Genomic DNA, 16,822 nt, shown 5'->3' on the forward strand with positions numbered 1-16,822 from the left:
TTACTCTGGCAGTATTGCAAGTGCACAGTATGAACAACTCAAATGGAAATGTCAGGCTGTCACAGTGTCAATAAAAACAACTGTGCAGAAAACCCGACAGGGAATACAAACACACAAACAAACTGCATTAGGATTTAAATGAGAACTAATGCTTTATTATGTCAAGAGGTGAGTCACAAAATACATAATGAATATTTATGCCATTAATGCCATGTGATGAATCAATTGTCATTGAACCAAAATATGGTAAAGACATAACATAAGGTCAAATAAATTTAGACTAATCATTTTATTTGTCCTATTAAAATTGGTAGGATACATTAAATGCATGTTTAGCTTGTAAATACCACAGCAAAACAATCTTATTATTTCACTTTAACTCTGCCCCCTGCTGGGCCCTGTTTGTCAGGTAGAAGTGTATTTCCCCTGTTCTTTAAATTAGGCAAGGCAAGGCAAGGCAGATTTATTTGTATAGCACAATTCATACACAGTGCTTTACAAAAATGGAAAAGAGACACAATTAAACATATTTATGCTCTTAGCACAGGTGTTAACATCCAATACCTCATTCTTTCACACACACACACACACACACACGCATGCACGCACGCACACACACACACACACACACACACACGCATGCACGCACGCACACACACACACACACACACACACCTGTGGAGCCCTTGAAAGTGCCTCAGGAAAATGGAAAGTTCATCTTCACCATAGCAACAGGATGAAGCCCCTGTCTCCACCCACGTCACATGCACAAACCTGACGGCACTTCAGAGAAATTACAGTGGTTCACAAATAGTGTTCATGATCACACAGCTTTGACAGCTTCTCTCGTCAAAGGACTAATTGTAGTGAAGTATCCAGGAGGACATGCATAAGAGGCTCTAACTTTTAAATGATGTTTTATGTATTTTTTCTGTCTAGCCAAACTACTAAATCTCTATTCAGTGCATCAACCATCTGAGCTCTATTAATCTAACTTATTCAAATAGGGAAATGATAGGGATAAATCACAATAAAAAACAATTCTTAATGTGAATTAAACTTAAGGCTGCAACAAGAAACATTTTATATCCTACCTAAATAAAACATGCACACAGTTCGACTGTCTACCACCTCTCACACATAAATAGAAGCCTGAGATTCAGCAAACACTTTTTTTTTTTTTTTTTTTATGATGTGGATTGTGTTGATTAAACTGCCTGGAAATCCAACATACAACAATGACTTTGAGTACTATTATCGCTCATGTTAAACAGTTTTACTCCAAACAGGCCTCCAGCACGTTTAGTAAGTGACCTTTGCCCTTTTTGCGCCTCTCTGAAACTGTAATGAGACAAGCAAGGACATTATCTTGATTAAAATCAATCCCTATTGCATTACGCAGTGCTACATTCCCTCGCTCGGCTTCACTCATTACAGTGCCCTGTTACAGCATGGAAAACAGGAATCACAAGTGAGAAGGGTCATCAATGTGCTGCTTGTACATGCATGGAGGACCTGTCAGATAATCCCTGCAAGCAGTCATTGTTGTCTACAGATCTTCCTCCAGCTATCTGATATCACATTGTTTTATTATTATCTGTTGGTGTGCTGCATAAAAACATTTAAGGACAATAACTGAATATTCACCTTTCTATTTTCCTGGAGTGTCTGTCTGGTTATGCTTGTGTGTGCATACATCTACAAGTACCAGATGTCTACAGACACTTGAAAAACTTATATATGCAAATAGATTATTTCTGTATAATTATCCTCAAATGAACACAGACCAAATAAAAGGAGGAGATGGGGGAATGATGCAAGAAAAACAAAAACAGAGCTGGAAATACAAGTTAAAAATGCATGAAAATGAATATATTTAGCCTATTGTTGTAAACATCTCAAGACCAGGAAAAAGGGAGGGAAAGTAAGGACAGAAAAAGTAAAAGGGGGAGTAAGGGAAATACATTTTTATTTCCATGTCAAAAATGAAGAAAGTGGGGGAAGCAAAAGAAGAAAAAAACGAAAATGTGAGTAGAAAATGAAGGCTAGAAGGACGAACAAAAAAGCAGAGCGTCACTGAGGCCGAAAATAAGGCAAGAATTACAGAAGAATGAAAATATAGGAAATAAGGAAGGAGGTCAGGAAGGGAAAGAGGAAGCGAGGGAGAAAGGAAGCCAACTAATTCATTTTCACGCCGTTGCCTGTCCCGTGCAGGCTCGCTGAGAAGAAGCGCGAGGCTCCTAGTGAACTCCGTCTCGCGCACCCCGCCGCTGTGACCCTCACTCCACCAACACGCGACCACATTCTTCAACACGGTGAGGTTTCAGAGCCGAGCCTGAACCAGCAGCGTTCCTCCGAGTTCAGAGACACCCAGTTCACCACCAACAACAACACCACTAACACCACCACCTCCACCGGCACCAGCACCAGCACGAGCCACCCGAGAGGAGGCGAGACACCGCGCGCGCATCACCCGCCGCTGACTGAGCACCATGGAGAGCGCAATCAACGGCTCGAGCGCGGATTACCGGAGCCCGTTCCCCGTGCTTTACAAGAACACCACCAGCTTCTGCCGGAACTTCACCGACACCAACAACAACACGAGACTGGCGGATGCGCGATGCGAAGAGGACCAGGGGCTGGCTGGACTCGGCGGCATGGACAACGACACCAACCCGGTCATCATAGCGATTGTTATCACGGCTCTGTACTCCATAGTGTGTGTGGTGGGGCTGGTGGGGAACGTGCTGGTCATGTATATCATTGTCAGGTAAGACATCCAGAGTGCTTCAGTACATATGTCTGTCATCTAAATGCTCGGTATTATTATTTTTTGTTGTCTCCAAACTCTCCTCTGACAAATAACTATAGCCTGTTGCTGCGTTTCTCGCATTTAAAGGTGTGTTTCTGAAGCCAGCTGATATCAGGTGTGTAATACTGACAGTGTTGTTGCCAGCTCAGCGGTAGTCCGTGCGTAAAATGCCTCCAACCTCACCTCGCTGTAAGTTGCTCGTGCGCGCATAAAGCGAGAAGAGCGAGGGGCTGCTGCATAGAAACAACAACCAACAAAGGAATACACATAAGAGTACATTTACAGCACGTACATGGTGTATATTTTCTAACTCATCCTAATACCAGTGCAGTGATGTGGCAAGACTATATAGATCAGGGGTGTCAAACTCATTTTAGTTCAGGGGCTACATTCAGCCTAATATGATCTAAAGTTAAATAATATAAATAATAGGATAAGAACTTCTCAGTAAAAAAAAAAAAGTAAATTCCGTAATGAAAATGTTTACATCTACAAATTGTACTTGAACATAACATGAACAAATATGAACCTGAAAATTCTTTAGTAAAATAAGTGCAATGTTAACAATATTACACCTTAGTTTATCATTTATATATGTGAATCACAACTTAGAGATCACAGTGGATCTACAAATACATAAAACATTAAATAACAGTACAAATATTATTAAAATTCCACATACTTCTCTTTAAGACATTTCAGATATTCACATTTTTTGTTAAAGGCTAGACTGTAAATGTAACCATTTTTGTGTAATTTTACTTTTTTTTTGCACTAAAACAAAGAGACAAATTACAGTTTTCATTATTTATAGGTTATTATGAAAGTATTATACTGGTTTGATCCGCTTTAGACTGAAATGACCTAAAATGATTTTATCATCCTTGATTGTTAATATCTTCAGTGTAATTTTTGCATTTTACAAAATCATCATCATTAAACCCTTTGGTGGGCTGGATTTGGCCCCCGGGCCGTATGTTTGACACCTGTGCTATAGATGAAGACACTGTGCACCATGATGCTTCTGTGATGCTGTTGTATATAGTTTTCCACTGTTCCATTGCATGTTACCCATATAAATTAGACACAATAACTGGATTTCGAGTGGTGCAGCATACTGCGGTTATATATTCAATATCAGGCAAAGACATTAAAATAGTTTCTCATGCACCTGATCTCAAAAACTAATCTTAACCCTTTATAGAGAGACACAGAAATACTCTGACAATCTAAATTCTAACGTCAGTGTTATTAGAGGACATAACAAGACTTTATTAGTTTTGTGAAATTTTTCATTTTTTTTATTATGTAGAAAATCAAGGTCAATGAAGATACCATAGTTGATTCCATACCCATAAGTGGCAAAAAAAAAGAAAAATACAAGAAGTTAAAACAGAAAATACAAGAAAAGCTGATTTAAGGATAAAGGGACATTAGAACATCACTTTTAGAGCATTTCAACAACATACGTGCTGATCCAGACACCTGTCATCATCCACGTTTTCCATTTGAACATCATTCCTAACACTAGTACCATTACTTCATGGTACCTAACAAAGCAGTTACACTCACTGTTCAAGCAGACGTGGACCCTGTAGACCACATTGGACCTGAGATTGTTGACTCACTGTCCCCACTGTAACTGTTGCTGTCACTATCTTGTAATGTATACGGTAATTACCAAAAATAGTCACTGGCCCGATAAAGGGTTAACCAAGAGTCTAGTCTCCATTGTCTTCCACTGCTTTCTTTGTTAGATGTAGGCCCCCGTCATAATGAATCTGTTCAGTGCACTAATGTGTCACAGTCCCTCTAGTAAGTATCAGTAACTTTGTTTGAAGCAAATTACAAGCCTCTCTTAAGGAAGACCTCCTCATTTGAAGAGCTTTTAATCTCCTTAATCGTCTGTCACAAGTAGTAAAGGGAAATAAAACGTGATTAGTGGGGTTCATAATGAAAAACTGCACAGCCACTTGAATGACTGGTCCAGTGGAGACCAGTCACCTCACAGACACATTTTAGTCTCTAAATTTGTTTTTGGAAGGTGGCATAACACTTATAACTTCAACCTATACAAGTGTGCACATGTAGTGTACATATAGACTAATTACTTAACCCTGATGCTGGTAAAAACACTTTAACTTTGAAAGGAGGACTTGAACATAAACATTTCATATTTTTGTTCATTTTATATGAACGGTATGGCATTGAAACACCCCTTTACTGTGAGTGATATTAGCCTCCAGTAACTGAAGCACATTTTTACTGATAGCCTATTTACACAAAAGATAAAAGTGTATAGTGGTTAAATGCTCCCTGATTGGTACTATGTCATTCTAGATGAGGTGCTGCGAGGTAATAAAAAGTCACAGACTGATGAACAAATAGAGTGATGATGGAGGAAATATGTGCATGGGAGACAAAATAGGTGAGTGATGAAGTGGTCAAGAACAGAGGGTAGGAAGATAAATGAAAGCTTTAAGCAAGTTAAGAGCTGAGGACAATGAAGATAAAGAGGAGGGTCCACCTTCTGATTACCCACTTTAAGGGTCTGACAGAGTCAATCAAGAGTGACTGAAGGGAGGATCTGCTGCACTGAACATGGTGAGACAGGTGCTTTAATGACTTTTAACACTGGAACACAGTGTCTGTAATGGAGGACTATAATACTTTATTGCATCCCTGCTGCAAGAGGTTTGCTTTTGCAAAATCTGCAAATTGTGGATGTGTATCCGTTGATGGATTTGACTTTTTTGCCTTTCCGCATAAAAGCAGGACGTGGTTCTGGAGGATGGAAGATAAAAAATCCATGACTTAACCACCGGAAACTATTCACACCCTGACTTAAACAGAATTAAGTGCATTTATTAAAAAGAGATTTAGGCTATAAATGGACTTAGTTAAGGATTAGAAAAAAGCTCATGGCTTGGTTTTTATTATATTAATACATGCATTTCAGTTATTTTTATATTTTTGCATATTTTTCTGTATTAAACCAAGCCTTGGTGTCTTTCCCAAACCACAACCAAGTGCTGTCAGTTCCTACATTTAGTTTTATAATAGGTGTAAAGTACTGTTGTTACAACCATGTGATCTTAAAAAACAAGGTGAAGGATCTTTGGTGGAAAATTCATGAAATATTTAACTTCTATATTATAGCAGAAAGTTACCAGCAATTAATACACATCTACAAATAATGATACAAAGCATATTTTTGGTTGAGAAATGCTGAGATGGTACATCAGGGCTGCTGCTGCCTTTATGCACTTCACACACTGTGTGTTGGGCATCAAGCACCAGAGGGGGCAACAAAATATACTGACAATCACTGTCATAATTTTAATTATAGATCATTTCAATTTAAGATGAAGCACAACTACATTAGGCAATACAAGGTACATTTACATGTACAAGGTAATGTCAAATGTTTAATATAATGTAAATTTCTGTCACAGTATGTGGGATACAGGGGTTGACCCATCATCTTCAGTTCAGGTTTTCACTCACAGGTTTTATAGTTGTTTTTTTGTTGTTGTTTGTTTTATTTAAGCACCAAAGCAACTCCACAAAATCTACTAGGAGGTTTACAGATAGACTTTAAAGGTCATTGTTTTGGTTAAATATCTTTCCACAATGGTAATTTAGCTTTACATTATGAAAAATACAATATTAATACACAGTATTATTGCAAATTGTATTAAGGAAGTGCTACACAAAGCTGTTAAGCTCAGGGCCACCAAACAGCCAGCAGCACCCCTGTTATAGGTATCTATAGTTTGCACAAATGAACGACAGCAACGAGGTGAATGGTTTGCTTTAGCACTTCTTTGTTGCGTCCCACTTCCCCAGTGTATCAGAGGCAGCGACAAGCCAATCCTCATTTGGCATCCCCTTGAGTTTGAGTGCTTCCCCAAATAGTTCTGTTTTGTTAGAGAATGCATGTGTCTTTAGTGGATGTATTCTGCATGTATGCTTGATGTTTTCTACCCCAAATTACCTATGACAGAGCTCTCCCCTGGCACTTGTATAGCAATAGAAATGAAGCAGAAATTGAACAGAGAGCAGTGGGTAAGCAAGGCCAAGTACAATCCCATTTTAGAATACAAGTTATGTACCAGCATTCTTTTAATGACGTGGTCTGTATCTGCAGCTGTCTGGCAGAAGTACAGCAGTGTTTATGATGTATGAGATGGTATACAGATCATGTTATGTATTCCAAAGTAGTTTGTCAACACAAAAGATGATAGATGGTGAAGGGCATTATTTGTGATTTTTGCTCGTTCATCCTTGGCCTGTACTGTGGGGAGAGGACATCTCAGCTTACTCCTGCTTCCTCCAGACAGTGTTGATTGCAGGCATGTATGGCTGTGAATATGTTACTGGCTGAGAAAAGTTCAAGGGTTTGGAGCTCTAGTAAGTTAGCACCACTAATGGCACTTTAGGGAAATTGGGAGGAAGGTAAAATAAGTCTCATTCAGCTCATTCAGCCATGAGGGTCATTAACATTCATCAGCCTCTTTGTCTTTCTCGCTATCTCTGCCTGTCTCTTGGTCTTTTCTCTCCCTGTTGGCAGATTGAGAGTGAGCACCCATTTAGCTAATGACACACTGGATATTTACTTGTAAATGGGAAAGTTGTCTGGAACTCTCAGTCCCCGCTTTACAGTCACGGCCTTGAATGCAATTTTGCTAGATTAAATAGAAAGAGCAGTGGATGAGAGATGACCCCCTCCCCTGATAAAACCCTCACTGTCTGTGTAATGATAACCTGAAACCCATAAAACATCCTCTCTGACTCTTTATCGCCCTGGCCTCTTCTCTCCCTCCCCTGCACGCACATCCGCAAACTTCTTGTAAGCAAACAAATACAACCAGAGATCTGCACGCTCAATCGGAAAAATCAATTGCGGTTGAACAGAAACCATTGGGTACCACTAGGAATATGCCTCCAGTGCAGAGTGCTTCCTGTTACCATGGCAACACAGGGAGGCGTTTTGAGTATGATGTGTGCAAATGCCTCTCCCCCCTCTCTCCCATGGACGCCACTACCTCAGTTCCATCTGGCATCTGGCAGCAGCTGTACCTGGTCATCGTCAGCAGGCACATAGAAGTTAGAAGTTTAGATGCTTTTCTTTAAGAGATAAACATCTGATTCTGTGAACCTGCTGACCTGTGACACCACCAGTATCCTGCTTAAAGCATTAAACTACTCATAGCTTGCATTGCATTTACCGTAGCTAACCCACAGATTTCACTCTTAATTGTTTTCTTCTCTTTTATCTCGAAAAGAAAGTCTAAACATCTGCAGTCCTGGTGTTTATATGGGAGGTTAAACTCAGTCTCATGAAATATGTTGTTATGGTGAGAGTCATGCCTGTGCTCTAATGTGTTTCTTTTATCCCTGCTGCTTGCCATCACAAATAGGAGGTCTCATTACTCACATTTGTGCTCCAAATAACTAACCTGTTTGGCTTTTGATGTGTTGTGACATCAGGTCAATGCTACATATATAAAAAAAAAACCAAAAAAAAAAAACAAGATTATATAATATGTTTTTGTACAGAGTGCACAGGATAAAGACAAAACTATGAATTGATGCTAAAGTCAATCTGTTATATAGAGATATTACATTACAGGCTATAATAATAAACTATAACAGGAGGTGAGCTGAGTGAGATAAAAGAGAATAGCTTTCACCTCATTAACGCAAATTAGTTACTCAGTGTGTAGTGTTTTTTTTTCCCCCGAAGAAAAAAAAATCATGTAAATTAGCTCTCGGGATGAGCAACTTGACTTTAAAGACTAGTGAACGCACGCATAGCTCAGAAAGTCTATGCTTTTCATGATTTTTTCATAGTTATCATCATGAATGACAGCTGTTGTTGCTCATCACACGAGTAACTGTGACGCACACAGTAGGAGAATCAAGCAGTAGCTGAGAAGGCAAACCAAATAAACCCAATCAATGTACTGGTGGTTTTTCAGGACCATATTTATGATTACATTCCACTTTACATTTCTTTCTAGTAGTACATGTAGTAAACATGTCACATCCTTCATTTTTCCCTCTTTCCAGCCTGTAAACATTTGGGACCTGGTGCTTTGACCTCAGTTTTGTAACAGCTGCAAAGTGCTGAACACCACTGTGTACCATGTCCTTCAGTATTGTTAACCAATGACATGCTGACAGGCTGATAATAATTGCCCATCTGTGGATTTAATGCTGCAATTACGTTGTTTGCTTTGGAGTACTGACAAACTCACCTTGCACGAAAGGAGTCAAGATAATTTGATTTGGTGGCTCACCTCCACCCCTGGCAACAATAAAACTATCAGCTTCCCAATGAAGATTAATTGGTTAAATTATGCCAAAAGCTGCATGAATTTCAATAACTGAAATTGTTATCAGTATGAAATGCTTTTACTGCCCAATATGCAGTACGTGTTTGTGTGAAAGCGAGGATTGAGTAAATCAGTGCAATGCAGTGCACACAACAGTAGGATCTGGGGTTTTCTTCTTGTGTGGGAGACATTTATGGACAGAGAAGTAATTATAGAGGTCTTCCTGCATGTGAGAGGGAGTAATGAGCCTCCTAACACCACTGGACACAGAGTTAGAGTCCTGTCACTCAGGCTTAACAAGTGTTGTATTGAACAGAGCAGGGAAAAAAAAAGAGACAAGTAAAAAAAAGTAAAGAATGACCAATGCTGGATCATGACAAGACACACAAGGTCTTAACTTTGAAAAACTGTGGACGAGACTGAAAATGTTTCAGGAGAAATGAAAGACTTTTTGCAGTGACAGATTTAATAGCCTGTAGGAAACAGACAGTATTTTTTTTCTTGTTCTGCTTGATGATTGGTGAAAGCGCTTGGCTCTTTTGTCCCATCTGTCAATTACGGTGACTCACTCTTTTTCTTCCTTGATGCAACTCTTTATAGTCTCTGACAGGTGCTGTTAAACATGTCCTTCTTCATCAGCACTGGCATTTTCAAACAATAATTATATTAAGGATTTGTACACAAAATCAATTTGACAATGTGATACACTCCAGTTTGCAACAATGAAGACTTTATGCTCTTAAAAATCAGATTTTACAGAAGAGTTGTGTCACTGCTGTATTCTTTGCCAAAGCTAAGCAATGAAAAAGACTGAAATTATTTTTCCCCAGCAGTTTGAATGTCCAATGCAGTGTGCAACAGTGCATGTACTTATTTCATGTGGATGGAAGCCAGGGGTTAAGGACTCAGAGAAACCCTGCAGAAGATCCACAGTGGAAAACAATTATGTTTCTAAGCAACAAGCTGCTAAATTCTTCTTCAAGTCCTTTTTTTTTTGTTAGTAACATCATAAGGAACTGGGTTTGGTCTAAATTGGTTTTCTATCTTGTTTTTCATCATCATGGAGAGAGAAAACCATTACAAGAGTGAATCACAATGAAGTGGACAGTGATTATCAACCACCTAGCGAGCAAAACACAAAGCAGCTGTTGTTGAATGCATGCAGCGCAATAGATTTATGCCGTTTGAAGTATTTTATAAAATGACTTCAAGCATCTCACAACTAGGCCAAGTTTAACCTGCCATCCGTTTCAAATGACAAATTGTCTTTTCTTCTACATATAATTACACATTTGTATAAAATGCTGCTAGGATTGTTTTTCAGCCTTCCAGATGGTTTTCAATTAATTTTACTGTAACACACCTTGACAGCATCAACCAATGTGTCAAACATTTTTTTATTTTCAATTCACTAGATGCATAGGACATATAGAGAATTGAGATAATGTTTCTCTCTCACCCTGTTAAATACTATGCATTTTTTAAAGAAGTAAAAATACAATAAGAATAAGAACAAATAAGTAGTAAGATAAAATCATGTGGTTTGTTCCTCCCCTATCTCATTGATACAATCATGCAATGGCAGATTATGATTTAATGGAAAATACTGTGAGCTGCGTATAGCTTGCAGCTAAAAATAATAAATGGATATTGACCTAAAGTTATCAATGCCAGCACAACCTGTGAGCATTACCTGCAATATTTTAGTTTAAAGGAACCATAGGAAGACACTTCAAACTGAAAAAACACATTACTGCCTATATGGTAAACAAAAGACACAAATGTTCCCTTACTGGTAATGCATTTGTAGGTACTGTAGTGGGAAAAGTCCTGCTGATGCAATCAAGACTTCCTTTGAAAACACAACACATCGATTCACAAATGCCTTATTATATTTTAAATGGCAGATTGATGACCACCGTGAGAATTACAAAGTGGTGTTTCAGTGTATTACAGTTAAAACATGCCCTGAATATTTCCTTTACTTTGTTTTGTAAAAGGATAAATAAGCAGGTACATAAACTAAAAAAAAAAAAAAAAGTTAAATGTGCATACATTTGTGAAGGATATTTATCAGTTATCTGTAAGTGTGCATGACCCTTTTCATTAACCTGTACATTACACTTTACGATCAATTTTTCATCACCTCTCGCTCTTCATACACGTCCATGTATATTGATCACCCTGGTTTGATTCCAGTGAAGCTCAATCTGAACAGTATCTCCACAGTGTTGATGTATGTTCTTTGTTCATGCTTTCATGAGTGAACTGGCAACAGCATGAGGAGAATAAAAATCATCCTCATGTCAGATTTATGTGTTGCAGCAAATGGCCTGAGGATGTTAAAAATGAGGATGAGCTGTAAAGTGGACCTGTGTGGGTGTAATACCATATCTTGTCTTGCAAGTCTACAGCTGCTGATGTATGAACTGTGTAAATATGCAACCCATTTACAACAATAATGTTGATATTGTACAACCATAATGTATAATGTCAACATTTCTGAGAAAAGCCTCATATTCGTATATACAATTCTAGACATGTCTATATCAGCATTATAGAGTTTCAATTGCTTATTTTGCCGTTATTGTTTTGAAGAAGTAGAATGATACTGTAATAACCACTCTCAGATACTTTACATGTAGCAATAAAAAAATCTAACTATTTTTGTAGCTGGGATTAACCTCTGAGAACATTTTGTTAGTGTTAAGGAAATATATCGAGTCCTGGTTCAGTAAAGAAAAGTTTGCAATATGTAAATCTGAAAAACTTCTTTTTTTTAATTAAAATATTAAATTTTGTATGCTCTCTAAACACCTGGCCTACCTCCATTTTACTGAGGAAAATTATGCTGAGGTTACACATATCTGTGTTTTGCAGACATATTCCAGCAATAGAGTTCAAATCTGTGCGACAAAGTGACTAAACTATATCTTAAAGGATTATGTGTAGTTTTCATGTGTAAATATTAATCAACAGCAATCAACACTTTGAATTACTCACTGAAGTGTGAAGCGTTTGTTTACATACATCTGTGTTAAGATATTATCACGTTTCTTCTCAGACAGCTGGTCAAAATAACACTGTATCTCATAATCTTCACATGTGGCATCAGAGGATAATTTATGTTATAGTTGTATTAGCATAGTTCTGTTTTTAGACAGAAAACAGCCACAGTAAAAGCACCTCAGTTTTCAGACTGGGTATCTGAGTCTGTATGCGAATACGTTGGACCCCAAAGTCCACTTAATTTTATCAATGTGAATGCAAACATTCCATGCACGAGTACTGTACTCGAGTCCTGCTCAGAAGGTAGTCCTGAGTATGGACTTCGTGGATTCCAGTACGGAACTTTGCAGTGTGACAGCAATCTGGATCCGAAACCGGAAGTGACCTAATCACCAGTAGGGATGGGAATCAAGAACCGGTTCTTTTTGAGAACTGGATCCCTGTAGCTCAATTCCTTGGAATCGTTCACTTGCCTGCTTCACGATTCAGCTTATCGATTCCAGCTTCATTGCACATGTGTGATGACGTCACATGTAGACTGCATTGTTTTGGTTTAAAATGTAGCCAACATGGCCTTGAGGCAGAAACGCTCTAAAGTATGGCTATATTTCACATAAAAAGATGATACCAGGGCCACTTGTAACACTTGCAAAGCTTCCATTTCTTCAAAGGGGGGAAATACCTCCAATATGTAAAAAGATTTGTCCATGCAGCATGCAATTCATTTGCAAGAATGTCATGTGTTGGATACGCTACATAGCAACACTTGTGAATCTAGCGGCAGAGCAAACACCAGGGCGTCATCCGGTCCAGTTCAAGGCAACAAATGTCCTGACCCCTCAAATAAAAGTTTCCGAAGGTATGGAAAAGGAAAATAAGGTACACAACAGCGGGAGACAGAGGAATTAGTAAAGCCTCTTAAGTTTCACTTTCACTTTGTACAGTCCTATGGTGTGGCGACCCCCCCACCCCACCCCATTCCGAACCAGGCCTGGCCTGGTATCATCTGTTATTATTATTTGTGCATACTGTATATTTTATATTTTCTGTGCAGAGATGGAAATATAAAAGACAGTTAATGCAAGCAAACCTATTTGTACTCTTTTATTCCCTCACCCAATGTGAACTGATAAGGAATCGGATCGATAAGCAAAATCGATAATGGAATCGGAATTGTAAAATTCTTATTAATTCCCATCCCTAATCACTACGAGACCATAGATGGTGCAAAAGTACCCCTATCGACCCAGACGCTCGGTGACATATTAGGGACAACGAAGGTCTCTCTTCTTCTCTTTGCCTCAGACAGGCTAACAGATAGAAAAGTATTGCCTGTCTTGCTGCCATTGTAGACAAATGAACACAACAGTTGCTCAGATGATGACGTAAGGGTTTGTCACTTCTGCGTTTGTTGGATAGCTATAGAGTTCCTTCCACACCGCCACTTACTGTTTAGGCCCAGTAACACCCACTTGTTCTTGGGCCGCAGTACGTGCTTGTGAACGCAACATCAGCAGGAAAAGTATGATTGTATTCAGGTACAGCACGGATCCAGATACACCATCTGAAAACAGCCTTAGTCTGAAACATGGATCAACAAACATATTAACATAACATAACATAACATAACATAACATAACATAACATAACATAACATAACATAACATAACTCAGTAATTGTACCTTCATAAGCTTCAAACTTAATCTCACTACTGTAGTAGAAACTTCAAACCTCCTTCTTTTACTTTAAGTGTGTCCAGTGGTGAAAACAGCACCAGTGCTTCTGGTTTTTATCGCTTCTTTTCATTGAGTGAACATTCTGTCTCGCTGGCTCTAGCTCTCATCTCTTCACAGAGGGCCAGTTGGTCAAGACCCCTGGGTGTCAGTTCCCCTATAGCATCAATTTCATCAACAAGCATCGTATAGTGAGAAAAGTGAAGTATGTATCCTTGTAACACCAATGACAGCATGTACTATCATCTTTACCATATGTCAGTATTGTTATTCCTATAAAAACTATATGTTACTTCTAAATATTTAAAGTAAAATATATTACTTGCAGCTCCTATACAATTTACTTGCTGAAGAAATGGAGAAAAGGTTCTGTTCTTGCTTCGAAAAGACCAGTTCTTCCACTCTAATTTCCTCAGTGTTCTCACTTTCAATGTTCTCACCCTCATGGTTTCCTGGGCTATGTGCGTCCCATGATACACATGTAATTGGCTCTTTATGCTCACTTGAAACTTCATAGCTCCATTTGTGACCACAGAAGAGCCGAGCGCTAATGCTGCAAAGAAAAAAACAAAACAAAAAAAAAATATCTGTTTTGAAGCAGGAGGTAGCATGAAAAAAGAATTTCTGTCATCTTACTGAATACATCTTGTGTCCATAATGCTCAGAGTGATAGTGTTTTTTTGTTTTGTTTTTTTTTCAGCAAAGAAAAGAGCAAAGAAAACCTACACAGTCTGTTGAAATGTAGCCTTTAAACCTTGGCTAGCCCTGGGTGGACATGTTGTCATTCCAAACAGACAATGTACATCCAAGAGATTACAATCGAACCTTTGAAGATGAAGTCCACCGCTGTGTAAAAGGTGTAAAAAGGAAAAAAAAGACATGAAATTGCTCCTTAACATTTCAGAAGGAAATACTGTATGACATTGAGGGCTTAGGTTACCAGTGGTGCTCGCCTCGACTGCTCTTCACCACAATACGATGAAGCTCATACAACCCCATGGGGAGAATAAATGCCACTCCTAACTATATGAAACATTTCTCTCATGTACATTTGAGCCAACGCACTCCCGCTCATTGTTGATTGTGTGTTTAAGTGCATTTGTATGTTTAGTCTTCTCATGCATGAATGATGTCTGAATGCATCGCTGTGATCCCCTGGGCGTCACACTGAGCGTAACATTTGTCACTGTGCACTCCCCATCCATCTCTGACAGAAGCAAACTCCGTCTCCCAAACTATTTGTCTCTTTGATTTAGGGATTTACAAATGTTTTACTTTATCTGTCACTTCTCATATTCATACTCATACTAATGCTTATGTCAGTAACAGCGGGCGTTCCCGAAAGAACCGAGGAAATGTTGGTTTTCCAGCTGAATAAAGGCAACTTCAGTTAATTTTAGGGAGTCCTACCGATGCATAGATACTAAAATGATTCACTTGCAGATGAATACATGAAAAAGCACTTTTGAAAATATTTTCATTTATTTTCATATTATTATTTTTTGCATCTGAATGGATTTCTCAGATGTATGCTTCTATTCAAGAATGTAGATTTGCATATAGACTTAAAAAACACGTCTCTACCAATATTCACATTTCAGATTGGTTTTACATAGAATGTGATGGAAAGCCCTTACATTTTCACCCCCAGCTCATAACATCTTGACATTTGGCCAGGGCATCGTATTTCAGCTGATACAGCCGATACTCCCCTCATTCTTGGTTTAACATTTCAACAAGAAAATATAGGCCAAAGAGAGAAGATGCAAAAACAAACACAGCAACTGGAACACTGACCCTGGTCTTTTCAACATTTCTTTCAATCTCAAGAGATCACTGAGGCCGTGTTCTCATTTTCAATGGTGTCAAGGATACAGCAAAATAGAATAACTACATAGAAATGATGACTTAACATAGAGGCAAACATAACGGAGTATAATTAAAAATAGTAGTATTCAAAAGCGAGTAGTCTGTAATCAGAATTTTAATAGCTGACCCATAAGTACAGTAGTGTTGTGTTGTAGTGTGTGTTGTTCCACACAATGTTCCAGGTTAATGAAACTGAAAAACTAAAGCTCATTTTACAATTTTAATGTTTGGACCCTCAAGCAAAGATGAATATTGAAAAAGAATATAAAGAGGTGATATCATGTGTCTGAGTCCATAAACATCAGTGTCTGACTTTAACCGTCCAAGCCTCATCTTCTCTGTCTTTAATGTCCAATACCCAGGGCAACGTGACATCATGAAATCGTGTAAATATACACACCACTTTAAATTGCCGTTAGCTCTCCGCATGTATGTTCATGACACGTCAAATACCACGCACTCAGGGTTAGGGTCACAGTTACGGTTATGTGAACTGGAGATCTTGGCATAAATTGACGTGCGATCAAATGGCATTGAATAATACGCGAAAGGACAAAAATGCGTACATATAGCACACCAAATACCATAAGAACTGGCGTGACATACAATGCAATTTCATGAGATCAGTCTCACCCAGGGTGTCCTGTTGTGTCAAAGCTTGGCCCTGTAAGACTAGTTTAAGTGTTGAAAGTGCTCATGTATATAGTGTTTGCCCATGTTAATACATTTTGTACTTTGTTGTGCCAACACCAAAAAAGAAAAAGGACATCAGGAGATTTTTACCCCCCAGAGGTTCCGTAATAGGAAACTAACCCAGTAGAAGTCATGTCATTTTAAAATAAAAACCAGCTATTTAACCTTACCAGCATTTCCACTTTATATCATGTCAACTGATGTTAATTCACCGTTTTAGATAGTGTTAACAAACATGATAACCCTGGTTTAACAGTATAACAGTCAGGTTATCAGCAGGAATAAATGTTTATGCGTGGATGTGTCAAGTTATGAGTTGAATTTCAGTCTGGAAATGCCACCATGAATTATTTGTGTTCAAGAA

The 16,822-nt window shown here is 38.5% G+C and overlaps 1 protein-coding gene across 1 annotated transcript in view; it reads left to right on the forward strand.

The window, feature by feature from the left end:
- Positions 1-2,207: 2,207 nt before the first annotated feature.
- oprm1 (opioid receptor, mu 1) overlaps positions 2,208-16,822 on the forward strand; it is a 41,411-nt gene continuing 26,796 nt past the window's right edge. Inside the window, exon 1 of the mRNA XM_030156420.1 lies at positions 2,208-2,770. Within this exon, the coding sequence (XP_030012280.1) occupies positions 2,493-2,770 (278 nt within the window). The 5' untranslated portion in view covers positions 2,208-2,492. The remainder of the gene's footprint in view (positions 2,771-16,822) is intronic.

The sequence above is a fragment of the Sphaeramia orbicularis genome, chromosome 15 (genome assembly GCF_902148855.1).
Source record: "Sphaeramia orbicularis chromosome 15, fSphaOr1.1, whole genome shotgun sequence".
NCBI classification, from domain to species: Eukaryota; Metazoa; Chordata; class Actinopteri; order Kurtiformes; family Apogonidae; genus Sphaeramia; species Sphaeramia orbicularis.